The sequence below is a fragment of the Aptenodytes forsteri genome, unplaced genomic scaffold (genome assembly GCF_000699145.1).
Source record: "Aptenodytes forsteri isolate BGI_AS27 unplaced genomic scaffold, ASM69914v1 Scaffold49, whole genome shotgun sequence".
NCBI classification, from domain to species: Eukaryota; Metazoa; Chordata; class Aves; order Sphenisciformes; family Spheniscidae; genus Aptenodytes; species Aptenodytes forsteri.
The window spans coordinates 5,968,740-5,994,514 of record NW_008795125.1 but is presented as its reverse complement, the minus strand read 5'-3'; the positions used below and the strand labels follow the sequence as shown (position 1 = coordinate 5,994,514).

The following is a 25,775-nucleotide window of genomic DNA, read 5'->3' as shown; positions in this document are numbered from 1 at the left end:
TCTCACAGTGGCTGCAGAGGCTCTCCCAAGTCTCCTGGTTTGTAGTGGTGTGGGGGGAGAGGCAGGCACACACTGTGCTCAGAGCATGATGGCTCTCAGCACAGGACCTGAAGACATTTGTCCATCAGCTAGGTTGTCAGAAGAGACCCCCCAAAGCCCATTTATTTTGGGAGGGAGGCAGACATACTGCCTCATTCACAGCAGAAGCAAATCAGCCTTTTTCCAAGGTCACATCAAGACAGGAGAGGGATGTACCTGCTGCCAAGAGGTCCATGCCAGCACCAAGGGGCCACAGGGCAAAGAAAGGAAAACAGATCTCCGGAGAGAGTACTAAGCTGCAGATGCGAGTGTAGCCCATCTGGACAACCCTGGTACCAGCCTGGTCCTGCACGCTGCCGGGACACTACCTCACCATATGAAATGCAGACTAGCTGCACAACACACAGAAACTGGCAGGGCCCTGGTGAGTTTTGCAGAAATGACTTTGCAGATGACAGTGAGCATGTCTTGGCTGGCCCAGCATGAGCCTGGGCTTCTCGTCCTCCAGCACAGCCTCAGAGCTGTACCTTGCCGGGGCCAGGGCTGCTTGGAACACTGCGATTGTCCTGGTTCTGCTGGCCAGCTCAGCATCAATAGGGGCTTGGTGGGAACTTGACTCACAGGGAAATCAAGCGCTGCTTTTCTCTGGCTCACTCAACGGGCAGGGAGGGGGAATTAGAAATTACATTTTTTTCCCTGATTCCTTTTTATCCTGTGGTAGTTTAAGCTCCCGAGTTGTGGTGGCAATGGAGGGAAGCCTATGCTTGAGTTTTCCTGAGGGTTTTGTGCCAGGCTGGGGTGTTATGAGTTGGGACTAGCTGGTGATGGGTGCTGCACGTGGCCCCATCCTTAACTCCCAGTGAGTCCAGTGATCATTTCACACTATGATGTTTTCCAGATGAGCACACATAAACAGCTGGTCTTCAGCAGCTGGGCTGAGGTAGCTTTTGCCTACACAGATAAGTGTTGTTTTTTGTTGCAGACTTGCGTAGCAAGAGTCAGGAACAGCAAGTGTATTCTTTGGGAGCTGCTACACTGTGCAGTGTGAGGCTTAACAGGTTTTTTTGTTCTAATTAGATATATAGGAATGCAAAATTGTCAAAAGAGGTCAACACCTATAAGGCTCACCTTTTACCATCACCTACCTGGTCATCATGTAGCCAAATCAGTGATAACAGCTCTTTTCTGCTCTTACAGTAGGAATTCAGGCAAGACTGCAGCAAACCCCACTGTGGTGGCATTGCTGGCAACTGTCTGCTTTTACTGGCTGAGCTCAAAACTTCTGCTGCTCCTTAAGCATTTCATGCTCTCACTTGCCTGTAGTATTACCATGCCACTCTATGTTCCTGAATTGAGCCAATAGAAATGACAGAGGTATAAATGGACAGATATTTCACATAGGCTTCACAAGTCAGTAATCTGTTGAGGTTTTTTCAGTATTTTTCCCTTTTATGGGAGGCCCTGACAGCAAAGATCTGATAGTGATTTTCTATCCCTTTCCTCCTGCTCTGTTAAAGGGAATGGTTTCACATCTCTGCTGTGCAATGGCAGCAATGTTTCTTCCTTCTGACTCATGTAATAATGTTTTATAAAGATTTCCTTTTAGTGTGCTTGTGAATATGCACAGGGCTGAGATTTCTTTTCTGCAGAGAACCATTCCTCTTCTCGTGGTTTACATTGTATCTTGATTAGGTTCTGCTTTGGTTTTCCTCCTTAAAAGTAGACTTTCCATTTCTTTTCCTCGGATGTTCTTCAGCTGTATCACCAGAACAAGGCAGAGGTCCATCTTCCCCTGTTGCCCCATCTCTACCGCTGTGCTGCTGAACATCAGCTGGTAGCATTTATAAACCTGTACAATTTCTTTTGATGCAAAGTTTTGCTTAGTGATTGAAAATATAGCACATCCACCTAAAACAATGGCCACGTGTGGATGACAACAGGCCACTATTTGCTCTGTGTCCTCATGTGTTCTGTTCAAAGCATCAAGGCTTTGGCACCAATACATGTTTCCAGGCTAAAGCTGGCCTCAATCTGGTCAGCACAACCCTCTGACATGTCTGTCCCCAGTCACCCATCTTGATGTGCCCATAGGTTGAATCAGCATGTCCTGGTTTCAGCTGGGATAGAGTTAATTTCCTTCCTAGTAGCTGGCACAGTGCTGAGGGGGCACAGCCAGGACAGCTGACCCAAACCGGCCAAAGGGACCTTCCATACCATGTGACGTCATGCTCAGTACATAAACTGGGGGGAGTTGGCCAAGCGGGCAGTGACCACTGCTTGGGGACTGGCTGGGCATCAGTCAGCAGGTGGTGAGCAATTGCATTTTGCATCACGTGTTTTGTATATTTTTTTGTCATTATTATTACTATTACTATTATTATTATTATTATTATTATTATTATTTTCCTTTCCTTTTCTGTCCTATTAAACTGTCTTATCTCAACCTGCAAATTTTGCTTTTTTTTTCCCGATTCTCTCCCCCGTCCCACTGCGGGGGGCAGGGAGTGAGCGAACAGCTGTGTGGGGTTTAGGTGCCTGTCGGGTTAAACCACACCACAGCTACAACTGGAGCCTAGAGCAGGAAGAGGTGATCAATGCCCAACTTGTTCCACAACACTAAATCATGGGACTCTCCTCCCAGTCTGCTCCTTAAACGCCAGCAGGAGGTGAGTTTGTGTCTAAAAATCTGACACGGGGTACCTGAAATTGGGCACTCAGAAACTATTGCACCCCAAAATTGAGTCTGTCTTCAACAGTTCAAGCGTAGGTCTTTCCATCTTTCAGGCTTGCCCCCCCCCGAAGGATAACATCTGCTCCCACCTGAGAAGATTTTTGTATGCAAAAAGCAGTGTTTATTGTTGCAAGCCAAATATCTCAAAGCAGGACTTGCCTTTTTAGATCAGCAGTAGTAGGCTTTTATTTCCAAATACTTTTGGGATTCCTGGCTAGCCTTCCCATTCCAAGAGCACAATCTTATATCCGCAGATCTTGTATTTGCCAGTGGTAGCACTCAGCTATTTAATGGGCTGTGGTCAGAAACCAGTTGATAGAACTCCAAGTTGTACCAGCTGGCCTCAAAATTGGGCTGGCATAATTGCAGACTAATGTTGAGATAACTGCTCAGGATAAGGATCTCTTCTTTTTTATGAAATAGATAGGAGCCCTTGACAATAACAACAATCCTCAGTATAAACCTCACTCCCTGTTAACCACAAAGCCCATGTCACCATAAATTCACTTAAGATGCAAAACCCTAACATCTGGCATCTGTATGAGTAGTCCAGCATTGAGTGCTGCTATATTTTTGTCTCTTTAATACTTACTGACAGCCCTACCTCTCCAGTTACTTTGCAGCCATCTGGAAGATCATGAAAAGGTATTTGATTTAGCTTTGTCCCATAAGACAACACTAGCCGGCTCAGCCTACATGTGTTGAGTGTAGTGATAGGCAGTTTAAGAGTTGCGGAGGAGTTAACTTGCTTGGTTTTTGGCTGTGTGATGCCCTTTTTAGCCCAGACTGCAGGGCTGTGCAGGGGCAAGGGGACCTCAGTGTTCAGCAATACAAGGGGCTCAGGAATGGTCATGCTGCAGGGGATTGAAGACCCCAGGGGCAGCAGGGGTGAAGGAGATGGTTATTTGCACTGGGATGCAAGGGACGAAGGGGGACAGGGTCTTTGCATGGTCCCTGCTCATCCAGACTCAGACCGGGACTTGGAGAGGGATGTCATTTCAGCCATCTTGTCCTGATAGTGCTGCTGCCACTGTGTGCTTGCTGCTGGTGTCCAGAGCCAAAGCTTCATCCTGGAGCCGTACAGGAGGACCCTCCGGCAAGGGCAGGGCACTCAAGCCACAGTCCAGTGCTTCACACAGTCCATGGCAGCAAGGGCAAACAAGCAGAGTAAGGACAGATGGACACAGCAGCTGCCATGCAGGATCAGGCCTACTGCCCTGACACATTGGAAAAAAAATCAGAACCATTGCCTTTATGGCTATCACAACATACTCCGGTTGTCACGATTCATCTCCCACCTTTTGCACCAAAATTATTTTATTTGCTCTTATTGGAGCTTTTAAATTGCATTTCCAAAATTCATGGTATGGTGAGACATATTAGGAGAAATAACATTTCCTTTTCTGTTTCATACAGGCTCAATTGCAAAATAGCACAAAATTGAAAAACAAGTGGTTTCAGGGGAATGTGTCACACATGCTGCGTAAGCAGAGACTGCACCGGACAAGGGCCCAGTGCAGAGGGATATGAGACGAAGAGGGACTCGAGGGTGATCAGCACCTTTCCTCATCACTGTCTTGCATTGCTACGTTTAACTATTTGAGATTCAACCATGTAATTGTGTTCTAATTTCTTGGTCATATTAAATACACTTCTAAAGGAAAATAGCCCACCAGTAAAACCCATCCAGTGTGGTCCTTTGCCACATGTCTAGTTGTAATGTAAGTAGCCACATATCTAAATAATTTAGTTATATTTATTGTATACTTAGAACATGAAATTTAGAAGAAATACTGAGTCACAGTCTGTTGGATGGGGTGGGGATGGGATGCTTTCAGCCTGCCTTTAGCCGTCGGCCTCTATCATCGTTGGAATGAGGAAGAGGCACTTTTAGAGCAATTCATCCCATTCAAAATAAGCCTTTAAAATGCTTTTTAAATGTAAAATATTTTCTCTGTGGAAGTTTCACTGACATGCATTTTTCAGAATATTGCAATTACCGGGGTTGTAGGCCAGAGGGGAACACAGAGGCTCATTGCGCAATCTTAACAGGCCAGGTACCGGCAGTACCACACAAGCTTCCCATGGAAGTGGCCTCTGCGAATGAGCAGGAGGAGATATCTATAGCTACTTCAAATTCATAATCACTCATTTTAAGGTCAAGTGGGGTCATTAAGTTATCAAGCCTTGCCTTGTGCATGACACAGGCTGCAGCATTTTCTGTATTCTTAAGTAGGACGAGGACTTTCACATTGACAACTGGGTAAGGTTTTTATTCCTTGTTTTCTTTAATCCTCCATGATTTGTTCCACTCTGCAGCCCTTCTCTTTTCCATTCCTCTTTCCCTCTGCTTGTCAAGCAGCAGGATTCTCCCTGTTCCCTCTCCTTTACAAGGATCATTTCCTACTGCAGTGCCTGTGGCTGAGTCTTCATCTTCCTGAACTCTCTCCTCCAGCAACCTCCAGCACTTTCAAACTGCAGCTGAAAAAAGTTCCTTCCATCTCTGCTTCTATCTCCCCCTGTCACCGACACTCACCTCATTTATAAGTGTGTGAGATGCCTTTATAGAGCACAGAGCTCCTACTGAGAGGTGCAGGATGAATTCTGCATATGACACCAAATGAGACAATTTAACCTTAGATTTTTTTTTAATAAAACTTTTATCTCAAAATAATCATGCCATTATAAGGTCACTGAAAAACAGTTCAAATAATTAATTACAAAACTGTGCAAAGACTGAACTATACATTTATCTTTGCGCACAGATTTTGCTCTTAATGTTTAATCATTTGTCTGTAATAATAAATACTTGACTGACAAATCAGTTTCTGCATAACATTAAGGAATTTACTTTCAAACTTAGTTTTAGGTGCAGAATCAAACTTTCATCGTCAATAAAACTGCAGCAGTATGTTAATGATAATGTACATTAAGGCTGGGTCTGAATGAGCAGCCAAAGAAGACGTTAAAATATTCTGAGAGCTCCAGTTTCTGATATGAATAGTTATGTTTTCTTTTTACAAGGAGTGAGATGTGTTTCAGGTTGATTAATTCTGTATGCCTGATTTTTCTTTTTAACTGAAGTGTTCGTATATGATTGGTTACAATGAGAGCCATAACCTACACTCATCCTACAACTATCCTATGACTGATCGCACCTGGCAGCGTGTAGATGAAGAGCACCAGGAAGACAATGAGAATAAGCAGAATTATGCCGATGATGATGTACTTCTTGTAATTTCTCCAGATCAGGTGATACAAACACTTGAAAGGATTTACAAACCAAGAGAAGGATGTGTCTGGTCGGCTAAAGGGGAAGAACGAAAAAGAGAAAAACTTTTGTAAAGGCAGATCCAGCTATTTCCAAAGCTACCCCACTGCAAAATATATATTTGAGTCTAAAAAGGACCTTTAAGTCCTGGGAACCCGCTAAAGAGTTTATAGGGAACTTCTGCAAGTTTCACATACTATTGGGTCACTCTTCTTCCATCCGGCCCCGAGCCCAAGCTCCACACACCATTCGGAATGAAATTCCAGTTCACACTTCATTACTACTCCAATTTAAGGCAAGATATGGGGTTCAAAATTACAGACAAGATCATGATAAATCCTAAAGAAGAAATGCAGACATCTTGAACTTGAGTACAAAAGTTTTCTAATCATTGCAAGGAATTTAGCATTGCAAAAGGAGTAATGAGCCACTACAAAAAATCTGATTGCTCAGTGACAGTCACGGTGCCATAACAGGCAGAGCCAGCTCAAGCCTGGCATATGGCCCAAAATGGCATATTTTCAGAAGAAAATTTAAAACAGGCCTCCTGAAAACGGGAGATGAGATGAAACCCAAAATCTAGGTATTTTGCCTGGTACATAAAGAAGAGCCACCTTCTTCTCGTGGAGAATATCTGCACTCCATAATCCTAAGTTTTTTCCAAATGTTGCCCCACATCGTATTCTCCTCCATAACCAGGAGTTTCTTCACACTGTATAGCAAAGCTGGCTGCATACAGAGAGGAAAACAATGTTCTCCTTAGGAAAAATGTTGGCGTAGTCTCTCCTCTGTCATGCCACCCAGCTTGGGAGGTCACTATGCCTCTGACTTCCACAGCCCTACCCCTGCGATGAGCTGAGGCAACATCTGTCAGCTTTGCGTGATGGGATGACCTGCAGAGTACGGTGGTGTGGAGCAACATTAACAGCTGCAAAATTGGGTGCAGGTTGTCTTTCTTATCCAATATCACTGTAATTGTGCAGATGGTGCAGCAGTAAGGGGAATGAAATTAAGACTGAGGGTCACAAAAAGCAATGGCCGTGTCTCACTCCAGAAAGCTGTTTAAGGAATTTAAGCAATGTCTTAGTCATCTGGAAAATTCAGCATGTGGAAGTGAATGCCAATGTGACAGAAAGTCTGTAAATCTAAAAGGCCAAATGAATATCTTTTTATTAAAGACTGTGTTTTATACTGAGGTGGAAATGACTCAGAAATAAATCAACAAATAAGCCCTCCAGGTTAAAAGGAATTATTAAAAAATGGATATTCTAAAGAGTAAAACTTACTGAATCACAGACTTGAGTAACAAAACCATTAGTCTGCATGTTCCAACTACTTAAGGGCTTTTCATAACCTTTAAAGACAGGGAAAAAAAGCCGGACTGCTGCTCTTTTAATTTGTTTTCTTTGCAACGTAGGCAATAGACTTTGATACCAGTTATAGCAGCGTATTTGTTATCATAGAGTGCATCCGGAAAAGTATCCTGTCTTGATCACAGAGATGAAGAGATGGATAACCTCATGGTGCTTTGGCCAGCAGGAAATTACACTCACTGTACCTTATTTCTCATTTGCATGTTTCTCTTAATTCCCAGACATTTAATCTTTGTTCACCTTTGCTCTGATACCTTAAAGAGTCTGCAGCTGTCTAGTAGCTCCTAGAAGATAATTTTGGTTTTGAAATTATTTTGTTTCTTAATTTAAAAACTTAATTACACAAAACAAAATTTCTCTGCTTCTCTGTGTAAGCCTACATGATTAACAAAAAAAAAAGTGAACCTACAATACTGGCATAGAGATATGGAGGTCTTGACACAAAGCTCCTTGAGATTCACTTCTTCCTGAAGAGAACTCATTTGAAGTGCAGAAACAGTTATCTGTTATCTCTCAGTTGATTTTGACTACTGTGCATGTATGACCAACATATTCCATCACCTGGGGGCACTGAGCTGGTAAAACTTTAATACCAGCTTTATGGAATTGAGGCATGCAATGTCTTCAGCTATGAGTTTATTTTCTTTCCAGTAAGTGAGTGACTAGCTAAAATAGTATTTACTATCCACACGCTGATACTGTTTTAGTAACCTTAGGATTTATTTTGCCTAACTTTAAAACTTACATGCCCAGCCTGGTGAGTCATATGGGCTGTCTGCATGTGGACAGGAAGGACCTTCTGGAGGACAATTCATCTCTTTCCCCAGCTCCCATCTTAAGACGTGTGTGTTAGCTAAATGGGATGACTCACCCACCTGTACATGAGCAACTACAAAAGGAGCCTGAATGGCTTGCTTCTGTCATGGGTAATGTCAAGTGAGACTAGCCCCACCCTGATTTTAATTTAATTGAGGCGTACATCTCAATTAAGAGTAGAACTGGGTTGAGCCATGTGTTGGCTGTGTATTTCATCGTAAAAACCTAGAAGTGGAGCCTCTCTGATTACTTAGTGCAAGATCTGGAGGAAGACTCTGGTTTTGTGGCTTCTGGGTCAAAACACCTGTAGGCTGGCTGTGCAGCAGAGAAGGGGCCACCAGGCTAGGGACAACCTTTTGGCCCAACAGCACATTTGCGAATAAAATGCCCTTGAGGTGAAAATGCAGGGAGCCCTGGAGCCCCAGGCTGCCTGGGGTGCATGGGCTGGGCCTGAAAAAATGAGAGGAAAATGAGAGGGTGCCTTTGCGCACCCTGTTGACAACCTTCTGGACATGTAATCTTTCTATTACACACTATACTCCCTCTTAAAACTGCCTAGGCTGATTGCTTCCCACCACACATATTTCAGAGCTATCCCAGCCCTCTCTTCTCTGTAAGACAGTGCTTTAGTTTCCATTACTGGGAATCTTTCAGACAGACATCTGTCAGGCATAGATCATCCTGCCTTTGGATAAAGATGTTGGGTGAAATGATTGATTAAAGTCTTTCCAAGGCTAATTTTCAACAAGTCTCTGATACCTCTAATTTTCAGGCTAAATTTATACCATTTGTAGGGGTATTGGCAATTCCACCTTTATGCCGTTTTCTCCTTTTTCATGTTTACCCTGAGATATATATCAAACGAACAAAATTAAATAGAATGTGCAATGATTACTATTATGATTAGCAATTGATTTTTAGAAGCTTTGGTAGCAGGAAATATAACATCAATTCTCTCTTTTTAAAATTAAATAGAATGTGCAATGATTACTATTATGATTAGCAATTGATTTTTAGAAGCTTTGGTAGCAGGAAATATAACATCAATTTCTCTCTCTTTTTTTTTTTTTTTTAATCTAGCCCATTACCTTAGTAGAACAAAGTAGCCACAATAGATTAGAAGTACATTTTTTCTGAATGCAAAAATCTCAGCTGAAGGTATTTTTTTCATGTGACAAATACTGAAAGATAAAATGCTCCTTCTAGATCATCTGCCTTTGTTAAACCACCTAAAATGTCCTCATTAAAAAGTCTTCAGATGAAAAATAAACATCTTCATTCTTTGATTATGAAGTACAAAAAAATTAGAGATAGATTTGGTAAAGTCATATCATTCCTGTATGACCTGATTTTCATGTTTTATGTGCCTTTATCTGCAAGTGATTAATTTATGCAAAAATAACTACATGTATGCAGAGGTCAGTTTTCCATGGATATGTACCAACTAAGACACCTTTAAATGTGTGCAGATAACTCTTAGAATCATAGAATCACAGAATCACAGAATCACAGAATCATTTAGGTTGGAAAAGACCCCTAAGATCATCGAGTCCAACCGTAAACCTAACACTACCAAGTCCACCACTAAACCATGTCCCTAAGCACCATGTCTACCAGCCTTTTAAATACCTCCTGTCACGAGGAAGCCCAGCGATGCCCAAGTTGGCCAAGTGGCTTGCTCAAGGTTACAGCAGGAAACAGGAGAAAAGCCAGGAGAGGAGCAAGGAGACCTGCTTTTCCCCGTCTCCTGCTGAACGACTCTGCCCCAGCTTGTTTAATGAGTATGCTCCTACTTACTTGGGTTTTTCCAAGGGCTCGGGCTCCTTTCGAGCTTTGCCTACTGGATTCTTCTCAGCTTCTTCTGCTGTGACTAAGTGAAACTCAGCTTCCACTTTGCCCTGGATCAGAGAGTTGATACGTAAGCATCCAATCCTGGGTTATTATAATTAAATCACAGCAGGATTCAGCTTGTGGAGAAATTATGAAACCAACTGATGGTGAAGGAATTTGATTAAAGAAAATAAGATAAAGTCTTTGCAGATAAAGAGAAAGCACAAAGGAAAACCAAGCACCAGATTCCTGACATGCTCAAGGACCATGAGGAAAGAGAGGTAGTAAGTTTTCTTCCAGACCCATAAATATCTTTTCTGCTTCCTAAATTGCAACATAATTCACATGAGCAGACCTGTCTTCTATCTATCATGCGTCCCAGCAGAGCTCAACAGCTGAGCTGGAAGCTGTGCTGCTGGTTTGGACAAGGTGCAGTCCATCAATGGGGGGAAATCCAGCCAGTCACAAGTGCTGGAGCAGTTGAGCTGTGGGGTCTCCGCTTGCAAAAGGAAGATGGCTAGAAATGAGATCTGTGTGCAGAAAATGTCATGTAGTCCTAGAGCTCTGTTCAGGCTAAAAGAATAGGGGTCTGACAGGTGGATTCAGAGTCAATTTTCTTCACGGATGGCCAGAAGATGATACTCAGAGCTGTGACAAAAGGACAACTTTGTTCAGCACCAACTTACTGATAATTTCTATACTTCAGAAAAGTCATAATGGAATATAACTGCTGGTTTACTGCTTGTTTTCATTGTGACAAGCCATTAAAACTTGTTGAGTGATTAATAAAATATTAGCAGTTATAAAAGTTCATGTCTGCTACACCTTGCCGCAGAAATATGTAATCATCTGAGTTATTTGGACTCAGTATCAACTGTAACTTCCACTCCAGAAGTTAGAGCTTCCTAAATATGGGTTAAATATTTGTTTTTTCCCTTGTACTCACAGCAACAAATCTGATGATAATTCTGTCTGTGTTATGTTATGTTACAGAGACGCTCTCTCTTTTCCCTGTTCATCTAGGTACGTTCTTCAGTACTATCTCCACAATAGATTTAATTAGGCCAAAGGAAAAAAAAAAAAAGGTTTCAGAGATTTAAAGATTCCAGTAGCAATTAAGAGTGGGTAAATCAAATCAGCTTCATAAAATCTGTGATGGATGAAAAACAGACAAATGGCTTTTCATGTATTTGTTATTTTCCTACCCCATACCTTTGTGGATATCAAAAACTAAAGTGTTAATCTATGGCCAGTGGCTAGGATTCAGCACAGAAATGGGCTGAAAGAAGGATGCAGATAAAAGGGATCAATGCGGAAGACAAGGGGATCAAGAGATGAAAGTGGACTGGGAGAAAGAGAATCAATTGTACGAGGGTTGAGAAAATGGAGATAAAGCAGGGATTTGCAAGTGGAGTCCATCCACTAAACCCATGGAAAGTATGCAGTCACCTTCAATCTGAAGAAGGCAATGAACTTGAAGATGGCAATTTTTATTAAAGCATTCTTCTTGCTGGAAGGGACAGAAATATGAAGGAAGGGTGAGGTTTAGGAAAACCCTTGGAGAGTCAATGAAAGTCTAGAGAGGGAGGATTTTTAGCCCCCTAAAAAGGGCCAAAGCAGGTGAATTTGTAGAGGGCTATACTACAGGAAGGTAGCTTGTAGCTCTTGGTCTGTGTCCTCACAGGGATCTGGATGGACCTAAAAAGACTCCAGCCATACTAATCCCAGAACTGGATTGCAGGGATGCCCAGGTTCGGGTCCAAGCTCACAAAGTGCTCTGTGGCCATGTGAGCACATCAGCTCAGGTTTCCCTTCACTAGCTTACTCTGCTTCATGCTCTGTTTCATGTAGACATGCCCCAAAGACCATGTGCAGAGTTAACTAGTGGGGTGTACTTCATGCCTAGATACATGCACTCCATCTAGGAAACAGGAGCAGAGCTGTCTTTCATTTACACTGAGGATCCCTATACTGCTGTAACAGTACAAAGGAGCCTTAAAGACAGGGAAAATGGACAAATTCTGTTAAACACTGAGAATTTCAGTGTAGCTCCAGATTATATACAGAAAGCACTACAACATTATGAAGAGAAGCTGCAGCAGAAAACTCTCAAGATAAATGGCTAGGTACACTCTGAGATTTACACCCTGCTGCAAGCTTGTTACGCTAGAGGCTTCAGGTAAATGAAAATTTGTGTGGCAGCATTTATGTTCTTCTTAGGATGATACTTCTAACATAACAAGTCTTGCAGAGTTTGGCAGAAGCTGTCATTGTCCTTTATACCAATTGTATCCTGGCACTAAACCAAAAAAAATATTGGCTTAGTGAGCACACTTCAATAGGAAGAGGGGACTGTGCTCTTTCTACTTGAGATGTGTCAATAGCAAGAAGAATAATAGTAGACTCCAAAGTCAGTTCCTTTGCCCTGCTTGAAGTGAGAAATAAATAGAAAAGAAATAAATAAGCAGGTGAGATTCCTCCCAGGATTTCCTCAGCTGACATAAAATTGGCTGGAAACACCTGATTTTCCACTGTACCCATCCAGTGTGCTGGGAGACGAACAGTGGAAGAAAGCAAAGAAAAAGTACAAAGTGCTCTGGTTGCCTGGGATTATCTGAACCAAATCTAAGGGGGACCACTGAAGCATTTGGAGGTGTCCTATGCATTGCCAGTGGTGGTTGTTCTTCAGATGCCATATCCAAAATTAACATCTGTCTGTCTCAGGATCTCAGCAGAGCATATCAGCCCCAGAGAAAAGCTGTTCATCTGTAGTGAGCTGCCTACCGTGAGCTCCCCAGCCTTGATGAAAGGCCACCAGCCTCTGACACGCTTCTGCTGAAATATGGAGATCTTGTTTTCTTCACTTGCTGCCACAACCATGCCTACGTCACAGCTCTTGGCTGTCTTTGCTGCTCGAGGAAACCCATTCAGGTTCAATTCAAGAGTGCCTGGAGGGAGAAGTAATGTGACAACACTCAGAGACCAGACAGATGAATGCATTCAAACAGCAGCTTCCAGGTAAGATACATGGAGCAATGCAGCAGCTTGGGCCCAAGCTTCGTAGCCGTGGATCTCTCTGTACCGTAAGCCATTCATTTGTATTGCCCTGGCATTGTCTCATCTGAGTGCCTAATTATTCCCTCTCCAAGAAACGTGTAAGTTTGCAATGTGGTACTTTAGAGAAAGACAAGCAAAAGTTGGGTCTCAAACACCTCTTTGTACATACCTCTATAAAATACAGGTCTGGCAAGACCTCAGGTGAAGTTCAGACAGACCCATTGCATACTTACCCAAGAAATCGTCTAAAGAGAGTCTTTCAAAGTCCCACACCTGAAGCACCAGTTCAGCAGGTATTTTGCGCTCTGTCTTTTCCAAGGAAAATATGTTTTCTCTTTTGCTAACCACCATTTGTTTCTCTGCTGGGAGATAGTAGAATGGGAACACAAAGCGCCAGTTGAAGTTGCCCTCTCCTGTCAAGGAGTTGTAATGTACATCTGTCTCCTGCTTGTCCTCTTCCAGGCCCTTTATCCACCTATGACAAGCACATAGTGGAACACACTGCTGTCACCAGGGGAGCTGGAGTTGTGGTTGTCGTTATTCGGTTACAGGCCTCATAATTTATTCATTCCTCCCTAACCAGTACGAGGTAACACACCGTTCAGGACTGCGACACACAGTGACAGCCCTGGCTCGAGGATCTCAGCTACCTCCAAGCCATGGCACAGGCTGCAGCAGTGGCCAGTGATGATCAAAATTTGAGAGTGAGAATGTGATTTTTATTTAGATCAGACCCCAAAATACCAGTTGGCCTTTTACTATTGGCCAAGACTTTGTCTTGTTTGGGACCAGCAAAGACAGCATCATTCATTTCTCCACTATTAATCACCCTGTATTCATGTTGTGCCACACTAATAAACTCTGTGTCAATGTCCCAAGACTGATTTAAGTGCTCAGTATTAGAGTCTAAACCATTTGCAGTTGCAGTTTGAGGGGTATAAATATGCCCTAAATAAATAAACCTGTCTCCCTGATTTTTCTTGTGATTTCCTCTCGGTTTCTGCTACAGTGTGAACAACATCTGATGTACAATGCTATGTTACAAAAGGACAACGCTTTCCCAAACATAATCTTCTCTTCTGAAGAGCTCCACTGAGGTAATGATCCAGCTAGGTATGTTTTAGTTCTGAAGATGATTTATCCCAGCTTGAGTAAAGATTAGCATTTTTGCGCTGCATCCAAAGAGTGGCTTTTCCCCTGCAAGCCCCATTATTTCAAAAAGGAATTGGGAAAAACAGTAACAATCCCAAGCACGGCACTGCCCCCAGTGCAAATCCATGCCTGGTGGCAGATTCAGTGTCACGTGCACTGTCTGAACATAATGAGATTTGTGTCTTCATCATTAAGGTACAGAAACAAAAAGTTATCCGCTCCTGGCTTTCCCTGTCAGACCGCTCTGGCATTGGTAGTGATGTCCTCATGTTATCACACAGCTCAGCACAAAGGCTGGCTCCCTATTTATTTCCTCAATTTTGCACTCTCAGAGCTACTCTGCTACTGCTCTGAACACATTAGTTTATTGCTAAGTTGGATATATCTGCGTGAACACCAGTGATTTCGGAGTAGCTCCTCTCAGAGAACTGCAAGGGGAGATTTGCTCAGCCAGTGTGTGCAATAACCGCACTTGCAGCATGCTGGGGGCCATATGGTTGTATTTGTGCGTGCTTCACCTGGGCTAATATCACCTGCTCCAAAAGAGTGGTACCACTCCTCGTGCACCACACAGCTTGGTCAGAGCTAACGCAAATTTCCCTGGTAAAATGCATGGAGAAATACCCTACACAGGAGTAAGAGCTGCTACCAGATTGCCCTGTCCTTATGATTATTTTGGATTTCTTATTATGTTCACGTGATTTTCAGAACCTGCAAAGTGGAAAACATCCTCCCTTCCCTGCTCCATCTGTCCCAGTGCTCCCTCCTCCAGCTCTTTGCATTTGGTCATTGGCAATACTGCAACAGCTTTTTAGGGAAATTAATTTTTCCATACGCCTAGCGCTCTACAAATTCAGATTTTTCCAGGACTCCACAATGACACAATTCATATTAGCATATTAATCTCACTCTCTAGCAGTGGAAACACAGCAAGAAATCTAAGACCAGTCTCACACCTGAGATTTCCAATAGTTCCTACTGCCACTTATGCCATCATTTCCCCCCACCCCTCTCTGCTACTTGTATTCAAATTCATCTCAGAAGCAGAAAGTGCAAAGCAGTACTCCAAAACAGGCAAGTAATTTTAAGAAGTAACCTGCTACAATCTCAGGAAAGAGCTGGTTTGAGTGTCAAGCTCCCCTTTTGCTCTCTCTCTTTTCATTTTATTTATGTGATATGGTTTACTGAGTATCCCAGTAACATCTGTGAAGCTGTGACAGACGTTTTGTCTGCAGCAGGAAGGAGGTGGAGAGCAGAAAGTGCCCATGTGATGTTCTCCCCAGCATGGCCATGGTCATTCACCCACACATGCTCCCCACATGAGATTAGAAAATATTTCCAATAGGAATAGCCTGGTAAACACCTGCTTTCTTGTTTCTAATGTGGTCATAATTACCTTTTCTCTGATTATGTCAAACCTCTCTGCATTTGTGTAAGCTCTTACAGTTCAAGTTCTGTAAGTGTTTGATCTCTGTTTGCTAAACTGTGGGCTTGGTTCTCTTCTTGTGCCATCTCTGCCTGAGCGGGAAGTAACGACTAGTCTCATTTTATAGTTACTTGATTTTAAGAGGGAAAAAAGTAAAAAAGAAGCAGTATCCAATACAGATGAGTAATCTGGGGAGGCATTTAGAGCAAAGTGCCAAGGTCACAGAAATAGCTTATCAGATATTCTCACAACATAATTTTTTTGTCTGATTTTTGAATGAAATATTCCATGTTCTTTTGAAGACAAGTCCTGAAGAACTTACCCTTTTACATAGATATCACTTGATTTTTGCCCTGTGAAGATATTTTCATCTTCTAGAATTACATCCTCTGTGTTCCAGATTATTACCCTCAGTTCATAGCTGAAAAAGAAAAGAAAGTAGGCCTGTGTATACTCAAGCTCTGGTCAGACAGTAATGTAAACCTCTATCAAATCATGTTTTTAGAAAGTGAGGAATGTTGTAGTTGTGCAAAACTCTTAAAATAGCATCAGCCTCAGGCCTCTTCTATTTACAAGAGTCTAGTGATAGAGTGGGGATAGTGGCTCCTCTCAGCCCTTGGAGCATGCCGGACGACAGCGGCGTCACTGCCAGCTTCAGAGGGATGGAAAATTCCTTGCTTTTTATGTGTCTGTTCCTTTTCAATTCTTTTCACAAAAATGCTGCAGTGAAACAAGACAAAGTTGATCTGAACAACATCAGCAAAGCAGTCTCCAAAACAGTGAGCAGCTTGCTAATAAAAAACAGAGCTCCCTGGGAGGTGTTTTTCAGATTAAATGCCTAAAAGCTTTGTATTTGGTGCAATCCAGTGCATTAAAAGGGAGGAGAAGCACTGTGTAGAGATATTATCATTTAAGCAAATGCAATCGTCTTTAGAAGCAACAGTAAAAGGAATTTTTCCCATCCTTTCCATTCCCTATATACCAACATTTATGGTGGCCATCCAAAGCTCTAGAAGCTTGAACTGAAATTGCAGGTGACAGATCCAAAGCTCTAGAAGCTTGAACTGAAATACAGATGTTGCAGGTGACATAAAAAACTTATATTCAAAAATTTAGGTATGCCTTAAGTCATTGTATGAACTGCAAAATAAAAAAAAACCAGACTATGTTTGAGAACACCAACATAAGATTTTTCTGATATGACGTGTTGTCTTGGAAATAGCCTCAATCTCAGGTGTGAAACAGTTTGCCCCAGAAGTTACCAGATACACTAGGTCATGGAGCTCTTAAGGAGATGTCGACCATGAAAACCAAGCCTCTGCACTAGCCAAAGAAACTTTCATCTACAATGCTCCATCAGCTCCTTATTCAGTTGAAGATAGTCAACAAGAAATGTTTTCACAAAGTGTTTGAAGTCTTATGGCACCTAGAGCCTGTTTTGCCGCAGGAAATACGCATTTCTCAGCAAAATGTGTCACTCGTGTTTGCATGTTTACTTTCTTTCTCATAATTAATGTTTTGACAGTATTTTTCCCTGCTTTTGTAGACTATAAAAATGGCAGCAACAATTTGGTTTTGTGGGTATGATTAGTTTTAAATCTTTTTGGATCGGAAAATGCTTGTTGTTAAGGAGCTTTATAGAAAGTTCTGGTCTGAAGAAAGTAATTGTTACATAGACTCTTGTTTTTGTCAAATCTTGGCTTTTGTAAAGGAAAGGAAAAGAAACAAGTTTTTATTACATTGTTTCTTGTTCAAACATAAATAATACAGGAATAGTACCTGATGCTGCTTCAGACGTAAAATTCTCAGGAAAGGCCTTGCTAAAATATTTTAATAAAGCTGATACAGGATGGGCTGAGAACTCTGTTGCTCATTTTTGTGTTTCATTTAGAAACATTCAATTAGCTTGAAGACCTATGTGTAGTGTTGCATATAAAGCAGCGTAAGTATCTGTGTGAAATTTGAGAGAAGGTTATTCCAAATGTATATCTCCTCTATCTGTTGCTGCTTTATGTGTTTCTTGATCTTATCTTTGAAGAAAGTTCTGGAAATCCAATAGGTGTAATATTATTGCATCAGATTAAAGATCTCAACCGGGGTCAAGTAAGTTATCTAGCTGAAAGGGGTAGTGAAACCAGAATTACTTCTTTCAGCTCAACAAGTGGATGATAATGTCAGAATTATTAAGAGATTCTTGCCTCTAGCCACCTGCAATCTCTATATGAAAAAGGGATATGTTTCCAAAAGAGGTGTGTGATAGCCCTTGATGAAAAAATCACCAACAGTTCTTTGAGTTGTTTAATGGAGGAGACCAAACTAGATGCTCTCTTTTGACTTGAAGTTATGTGAACCTAAGAAAACTTTTCTCAGGACCACAGAAGTTTGTTGTGATAGTTCTTTTTATAGTTCTTTCCAGACACTTAAGAAAGACTCAGTCTTTGAAGGCTTATGCCACTGTGCTGGGAGGAAAGCGTGGAGTTACCCTTTGGGTTTTCTTGGTGAAATGTCCACCGGGGGTCCTGGTAGAGGCATATCTTTAGGAAACATGTCGACCCACATCTGTACACGACCCTTGAAAACAAAGAGATAAACATCTCTGTAACCCTATTTTAAAGAGACTTTAAAACGTTTCAAATGTAGTTCTGACATCCAAAACCACCACTTCCTCTATAAACACCAACCAGCTCACTATCCTGCAACTATGATTTAATCTATAAACTTACTATACAATATATTTTTTTCATACACATATTCTATCAGTCTCTCAGGAATTTGGTGAAGTTGGAAATGAGCTCAAACATTGGCAACTTCAAGGTAAAATCCATATAAAAATAGTATGTGATGAAAGGAAAAAAAAGAACCAAAGCCCAAATACAAGCAGAGTTTGTGTTAACTTAATAAACTAAAGCATTTAAAAGAATGAAAATATGCAGTCACACCTGGTGTGATTACTGTGTATATAGGTAACTGGCTGTATACATACATGTGTGACAATTTCCAGGTTGATACTGTATAAAGTCTTGTGTATGGTACAAAATTTGGATGCTGTCTCTGTAAGTTTGCAGGTACAAATAGAAACCACAGCAATTGGAGGAAAGGAAAACTGCTCCTGGGTCTACCATCACCACCATCTCTGAGTTGCTCTACCTGTTCCATGCCTGGCTTATCCTTATGGTAGAGAGGCCGAGTCTCAATGTGTTCTGGGACCAGTTTATATCCAGCTCCAGGGATTTCTTCCCAAGCACATAAAACCTTTAAGGAGAGATGTTCATATGATTCAACTGGCTCCTCTATAGGAAAGAGTAAAACAAAAAGAACAAAGAGAGCTGAATTATAATGTTGAACCCCTTGGTAATATGTTCCATTCATTATTAAAGATGGTCATTAGAAAGCTGCTTGAGTTAAAAGGAAGGTTTTATGTATCCCAGATAAGTAAAGAAGGGTCTTGAAATGCGTTTAATTCTTGTAAATAAAGGTACCCACCAGGGTAACTAGAAGATTAGCACTTATGCAATAGTTTATCTATAAAACACAATGAATCATTCACTATTACAGCAGCAGTTTCTGATAGGAAGAGGGAAGAAACCTGTGAACTACTCTTTTTACAGAAAATTGCAAATGTGAGGCTTTTTTAGGGTTCATGAAAGACAAGGAGACTTGGATTTTGGCAGAGCTGACAGTAAATAGGCACTAGGAGTTATATCTACACCTCATTTTGCCTTGTGGTGGTAACAGCAAAGACTCCCCTGGAGAACCGAATCACACCTCAGAGGAAGAGGGTTGAAGTCCATGGGCAAGAACATGTCACCTCCTGACCAGCTCAGCTTGGCCACTGAAGGAAGGGAGACGCCAGAGAATGGCCCCTCAAGGAAGGACCAGTGCTAATATTGAAGGTAGGGTGGATATTGGAAAGCAGAGAAAGCTTTTTGAGCTCGAGCTTCTCTTTCCTCCCTTTTTGTGTGGGCTCCACACAAACAGAACCCAGACTTTTGAAGAGGGATGTCTCCTAGATTAGGAGAGGAGTACCCAAGTGAAAAGAAAGTTAAGACTTCTTTCTGTCAGCAAACAGTTTTCACTTTTCCCACAATGTTGCTATCTCTGAGTTGCTGGTAGGAGGTAAAAGGTTTGTTTGGGATTTAAACAGTAGGTATTAAACCCTCCCTAATGGCTCAGAGAGGGAGGAAGGATAACCCTGTGGTTATGAGTCCTAGTTCCCACTTGTGCACTGACATGTGTTTGAGATGTGATGCATTTAATTTTAGCCAGCTAAAAGCAAGGTCTTTAGCCTGAGCTACTCAGTCAGGCAGCCTCAATAGCAAGGACAGGTTGTCCCATGATAATCCATATCCTCTCTCAGGCACCTTTCTAAAGATTGTTTTCACCCTCTGAAGATGCTTATTTCTTCCCATTGGCTACAGGTAGTCCTAGACTACCTGGGAGTAGTGGTCAGGCAGTTGGATTAGATGATTGTTGTAGGTCCCTTCCAAATGAACTATTCTATTCTATTCTATTCTAACTTCTATGTTCCTAGAGCAAAGTTAAATTATTCTTTCCCTTGCAATTTAAAGCTGGATGTAAGGCCCACAAGTGTAATTTTCTCCACCTGTAAAGTGGAAATGGTACGGCTCCCCCTTTTCGGTACTCCTCTATAGCTCAAATATGTGGTATTTGTTAGCTTTATAGACCCAAATGATGACCAGCACAGGAACCCAGCAGGAAATAAGGACCCAGACGTACTTGTCAGAACAGCAGTCTGGATAAGGATCATGCAGAAGACTGTATGCTGTAAACTATTTCTTTATAACATGTTGAAAAACTTGTGTACATAAATACTTTGGATTTTGCCATCTGGTTCTGTATTTCCTTGCTTTTGGTTTCCATCATCTTGTGTGATGTTGGTTTGTCTGAAGCTCACTTTAGTGAACCAGAATTTTGATTGAGAGATCCTGTTGCTGGCAGCCTCACTCAGTCATCTGCTAGTGAGGAAAACAAAGAGCAGTAGTGGAGTCATGCATCTCTCTCAGGCCAAGAAACCAAAAATGGATCAACTCTTCTCCTTTCAGCAGTGCTACCTGAGCAGCCTTCCACTCAAGGCGTGAGCTATATTTTGTAGCTGCCAAGGGGAATTTGCTCAAAGATGAATAAACACAGATAAGGGAGTAGAGGTTTCCCTACACTGCCAGAGTGTCCACTACTGTCTCCAAGACCAGCTCCTTTTGTTCCCCCTTGAAAGCCTCCATCCTCACACCTCTTTTTCTTACCCTAAGTATAAAACTGAATCATAGAATGGTTTGGGTTGGAAGGGACCTTAAAAGATCATCTTGTCCAACCCCCCTGCCGTGGGCAGGAACATCTTTCACTGATAGCTCTGTCCCACTCCACCCCTATGTGATATGGACACTCAGCTTCCTAGTAGTTTTGTCCTCTCTTTAATCTGGGAGCTCTGAAAGCAAGTTCTGTCCTGCCCTCTGGATTCATGGACCCCAAAGATACTTGGATTTACACAGTGCTGTGTTAGTGCTTCAGAAGAACAGTCAGAGTGGTAGTAATCGAGAGGAGGAAAAAAACAACAGAGAGGAAAGTCAAGTAGGTAATGTAGGACTGGCAGGTAAGTGGCCTGGAACCTAACTGTGGTCAAACAGAGGACTTGCCTGACCTTGAGTAATTCACTTTGCATCTGTATTTCCCTTCCCCCTTCTTCTCACTTCTTGGGTCTGTCTACACTAGTGTTTTAGTTTAGACAGCAAATGCATTTTTTAAAAGGCTCTCCCTGATTTCCCATGCTTTGATTTGCTGTGTGGAAGGATCTCAGAGCATGCAAGCTGCACTCCTTTCAGATGAAACTAAGCCAGAACACATGTTTCAAGAGGGTCCCCTGTGCTCCAACCAATCCTGGGCATCCCATCCTTGGGATCAGACAGGAGCTAGTCCAAAGTATCCCCCAACACCTACCATGAGGATTTCAGGTCATCAGCAATAACTGTCTCACCCTACAGATTTTCTGCAGTTAAGTTACAGTAATAGCTAGTATAGACACAACCTTCATCACCACAGTTATATGAGTATTTCAAAGCAGAGACAGGTTCCAGTAATCTGACTTTAGAGTGCATAGCACAACAGGGCCCCAGCTACAGCTTGGGCAGCCTCTTGGTACTGCTACAATGCAGTTGAAGAATGATGAACTACTTCATTACCATTCTCATCTTCTGTGAAGACTGTCTGTCCCTTAAAGACTTTTGTTCCTACTTGTATCTCCCCTGGCCGCATGAAGGGTCCACTTATTCTGTAGTCCTTACACAGCTTAGTGAGGATCTCGCTTGGCTTGGTTGCATCTCGCCATGCATTGTACCCTTCTCTGCAAGGACAAACAGAGAGTGAAGAGAAATGAGTGAGGTTTTCCTCAGCAAAGTGCACTGGCAAATCAGGAATTCCCATGCAGAGATTCGCTTTGTGGTCAGTGGCCCTGACATCTGCTCAGCCAAACTTTCCCTTTAAATTGTCCAGCACTACTTCTTACTTGAGACACCCCCCCTGCCTGCTCAGGTCCTGGGGCCAATCACTCCTTTCTCTTAAAACACAGGAGAAGTTGAGGCAGCCTTACCCACAGCTTAGATAAAGTAGCCCAGCATTGGCATGCTCCTCAAGAGGAAAAAGACCAGAGCTCATTCCCTGTTCTAGCTAAAGGATTCAAGTCTACGTGTTCTACCTCCATTTAAGCAGAAGTGTTCTGTGGCTCCCACATGCTGAGGAGAAGCCAAGATTATCTGGACCTGGAAAAAGCACATAAAGAAATACCTCACACTGGAGACTGAGCTGGCAGGGGAAGTCTTGGGGTTTGGTCTGCACTCCCGGATTGCTTTTTTACATTGTCTACCCTTTGTTTGCAGATAGAGAAAGAAACATAGGAGAAGAACCCCAAACCCACATCTCCTAGGATAGTGCCCCACCCCAGGGCAATGGAGTTATTTTAATTTTACTTTCTCTACATTAGTTAATCTTCGTGCACAACGTCCTTGAGAGTGCAGCTGTATGACAGGGACCAGGAGCTCAGCGCCACTGCCCTGTGACTCACCTCTGTTAGAGAGGACATGCCAGCAGCCCCACTCTGTTCCCGCTCCCCCCAGGGCCACACCAGTCCCACTGGCCTTGCTGCAATCTCTCCAGTTGCAGCTGAATAATGGAGAGCAGAGTAGAGCCCTGTCATAACTTCTCAGACACATTTTTTTCCATTTTCCCTTTATGCCTGTCCAAAGGCAGTTTATCAAGCAGGTATGTTATACATAGGCTGTTTACTATCTAAAATACATGGTGAACAAACAGTGTTGCTAATTTTAAAATATCCACTTCCTACTGAGGCTGGCAGCTACCCTAAGCTCTTTGGTGAAATTTAATTAAAATACCTCCTGTGACACTTTTGTGCTGGAGGAAGCATAATATTTAGCCACATCTGGAATTTCTCCTTCAAGTCAAATCATCCACTGTGCGCTGCTCTCTGTTGCTGTCTGAAGAGGTACTTACATTTCATATTGACTTTGTAACCCACAGGTAGCTCGATGCCTGCTGTAGAAACGATTTTCCAAATCAATTTTAGTCTCTCCAATGAGATCATCTGTTCCCATGAAGTCATGGTCGTAGATCAGGACAGTGAGCAAGGAGTCCTTGGGGAATGTAGCTTGGATTTCAAATGATCTACAGCAAAAATTGAGACCTACATGTAGTCAAATCAGTTTTGAAGTCTAAAAGACTAAGTTAATAATACTGTGCAAACAACGTGTGGACAGTGTCTCTTCTAATAAGCAGTGGGGGTTTTTTGGTAGTGTTTTTGTTTCAATCAAATATCTGAACATACTGGAAACACACAGTGCAAAAGTATTTTCTTTCTCCTGCTTCCCTATCACCCCCTGTACAGTTCTAAGATTGTTCCTACCTACAGTAGACAGAGCAATGGGACGGAGCTGGTCAGCTGCAATGATTTATCCTGAATCCAATAGAGGTGGAAGTATGGAAATTACAAGGCTAACGAAGCTGTATGTAAGAGTTCTCACACGCTTTTCAGAATGCCCCAAAGGGACGTCTGAGTCTTTTCTGTTTTCTTCCAAAAGCTCCAGGTTAAATATTGAATATAGGAATCTGGGGGCACCCAACAAAATGATCAGGCAAAAGCTTTAAACAAGTCTCAAAAAAGCAAAGATCAGAACTCCCTTTTCACTTGGTGCATTTTTCAGGTTTAGGATCATTGTCATTGAGATGTTTAGGGAAGCTGACAATATAAAAGTGATTTTAAAAGGGATTTGACAAATTAGTGGAAGACAGGACGTTCTCATCAGCACAATACTAGCTCCAGATTTCTCCAAAGCACAGGCAAAACTGAGCTTTGTCTCCTGAAGGACGAGTTTTGTCCTTTTTCTCAAAGCGGCCAAAGTCAATTCTGTAGCAACAGCAGAGCAGTTTTTGGAGGAGAGAAAGATTTGGGAACAGTCTGGGATTGCTCGAGGTTGGTGGTGCCATGCTGACCAGGGCTTCTAGGATGATGAGAGGTGGTTACTATGACTGATGTTACTGCTGTGAAGGAGTTGCTGGTCCAGTCACCCCAATGTTGCCACTGGCAGCAGCAGCAAGGCTGAACACAGTGACTTAAGGAATAGGGGGCAATGGCAATAAGTTCCTGCCTGGCGCAGCAGGCGCGTGTCCTCTGTGACGACCCCACCTTCCCAGGTGCCCTTGAATAATAGGTACGAAGGTCTGCAGGTGGAACCGAACAATGACGAGGACGATGGTTCATCTAGCTTGGAGGTGTCGCTGAGGTTAAGTCTGCCTACACCCTGTGCCAAAACAGCTTCCATAAAGAAAAAAAGACAGGTCATTGTCATAGGAGACTCCCTTCTGAAGGGAACAGAAGGCCCAATATGCAGACCAGACGCGCTTCTTAGGAAGTCTGCTGCCTCCTGGGTTAAAGATGTGGAGAGAAAGCTTCCTACCCTGGTACAGCCCTCAGATTATTATCCATTACTGATTTTTCAGGTAGGCAGCAATGAAGTTGCAACAAGAAGTCCGAGGGCAATCAAGAGAGACTTCAGGGCCTTGGGATGACTGGTTAAGGCATCAGGAGCACAAGCAGTGTTCTCCTCTACCCTTCCAATTGCAGGGAATGATGAGGGAAGAAACAGGAAGAGCCAGCAGAATCAATACCCAGCTCCAAGCCTGGTGTCACCAGCAGAATTTTGGGATTTTTGATGTTGGTTTTGATACACAACACCAGGCCTGCTGGCGACAGATGGGGTACACCTGTCTCAAAGGGGGAAAAGGATCTTTGCACAGGAGTTAGCAGGGCTCATTGAAAGAGCTTTAAACTAGATTTGAAGAGGGAAAGGGATAAAACCAGGCTCTCCAGAGACAAGCCTGAGGGCAGCACGCCAATGTTGGAGGGACAGTGTGCTAGTGAGGTCCTTCGGTCTGCCGTGCCAGTGGAGGTAGGGGATGGAGATCCATGTAGCAGTGAAGGCGCCAGGCTTATGGATGTGTTAGAAACCATGGAAGCACCTGAGAATGGTCATGTAGGAAGTAGGACTTCTCCCCCCAAAACCGTGGCAGGATCAATAGCCCAACTGAAGTGCATCTACACCAATGCATGCAGCATGGGCAACAAACAGGAGGAGATGGAAGCTGTTGTGCAGCAGGAAAACTACGATATAGTTGCAATCACAGAAAAATGGTGGGATGACCTGCACAACTGGAGTGCTGCAATGGATGGCTATAAACTTTTCAGAAGGGATAGGCAAGGAAGGAGAGGCAATGGAGTAGCCCTGTATGTTAAGGAGTGTTTTGATTGTCTAGAGCTTAATGATGGTGACAATATGGTCACATGTTTACATGTAAGAATCAGGGGGAAGGTTAATAAGGATATCATGGTGGTGGGAGTCTGTTATAGACCATCCAACCAGTATGAAGAGGCAGACAAAATATTCTATAAGCAGCTGGGAGAAGTCTCACAATCGCTAGCCCTTGTTCTCGTGGGGGACTTCAGCTTACCAGATGTCTGCTGGAAGTACAATACAGCAGAGAGGAAACAGTCTAGGAGGT

At 42.7% G+C, this 25,775-nt stretch overlaps 1 protein-coding gene across 1 annotated transcript in view; it reads right to left on the bottom strand.

Moving 5' to 3' along the window:
* Positions 1 to 5,528: 5,528 nt before the first annotated feature.
* Positions 5,529 to 25,775, bottom strand: part of FER1L6 (fer-1 like family member 6) — a 94,299-nt gene continuing 74,052 nt past the window's right edge. The window contains exons 33-41 of the mRNA XM_009277230.2: positions 23,214 to 23,384; positions 21,890 to 22,050; positions 18,843 to 18,985; positions 18,178 to 18,266; positions 16,018 to 16,116; positions 13,351 to 13,592; positions 12,845 to 13,008; positions 10,028 to 10,128; positions 5,529 to 6,077 (exon numbers count right to left, since the gene is read on the bottom strand). Coding sequence (XP_009275505.2) covers positions 5,897 to 6,077; positions 10,028 to 10,128; positions 12,845 to 13,008; positions 13,351 to 13,592; positions 16,018 to 16,116; positions 18,178 to 18,266; positions 18,843 to 18,985; positions 21,890 to 22,050; positions 23,214 to 23,384 — 1,351 coding nt within the window. The 3' untranslated portion in view covers positions 5,529 to 5,896. The remainder of the gene's footprint in view (positions 6,078 to 10,027; positions 10,129 to 12,844; positions 13,009 to 13,350; positions 13,593 to 16,017; positions 16,117 to 18,177; positions 18,267 to 18,842; positions 18,986 to 21,889; positions 22,051 to 23,213; positions 23,385 to 25,775) is intronic.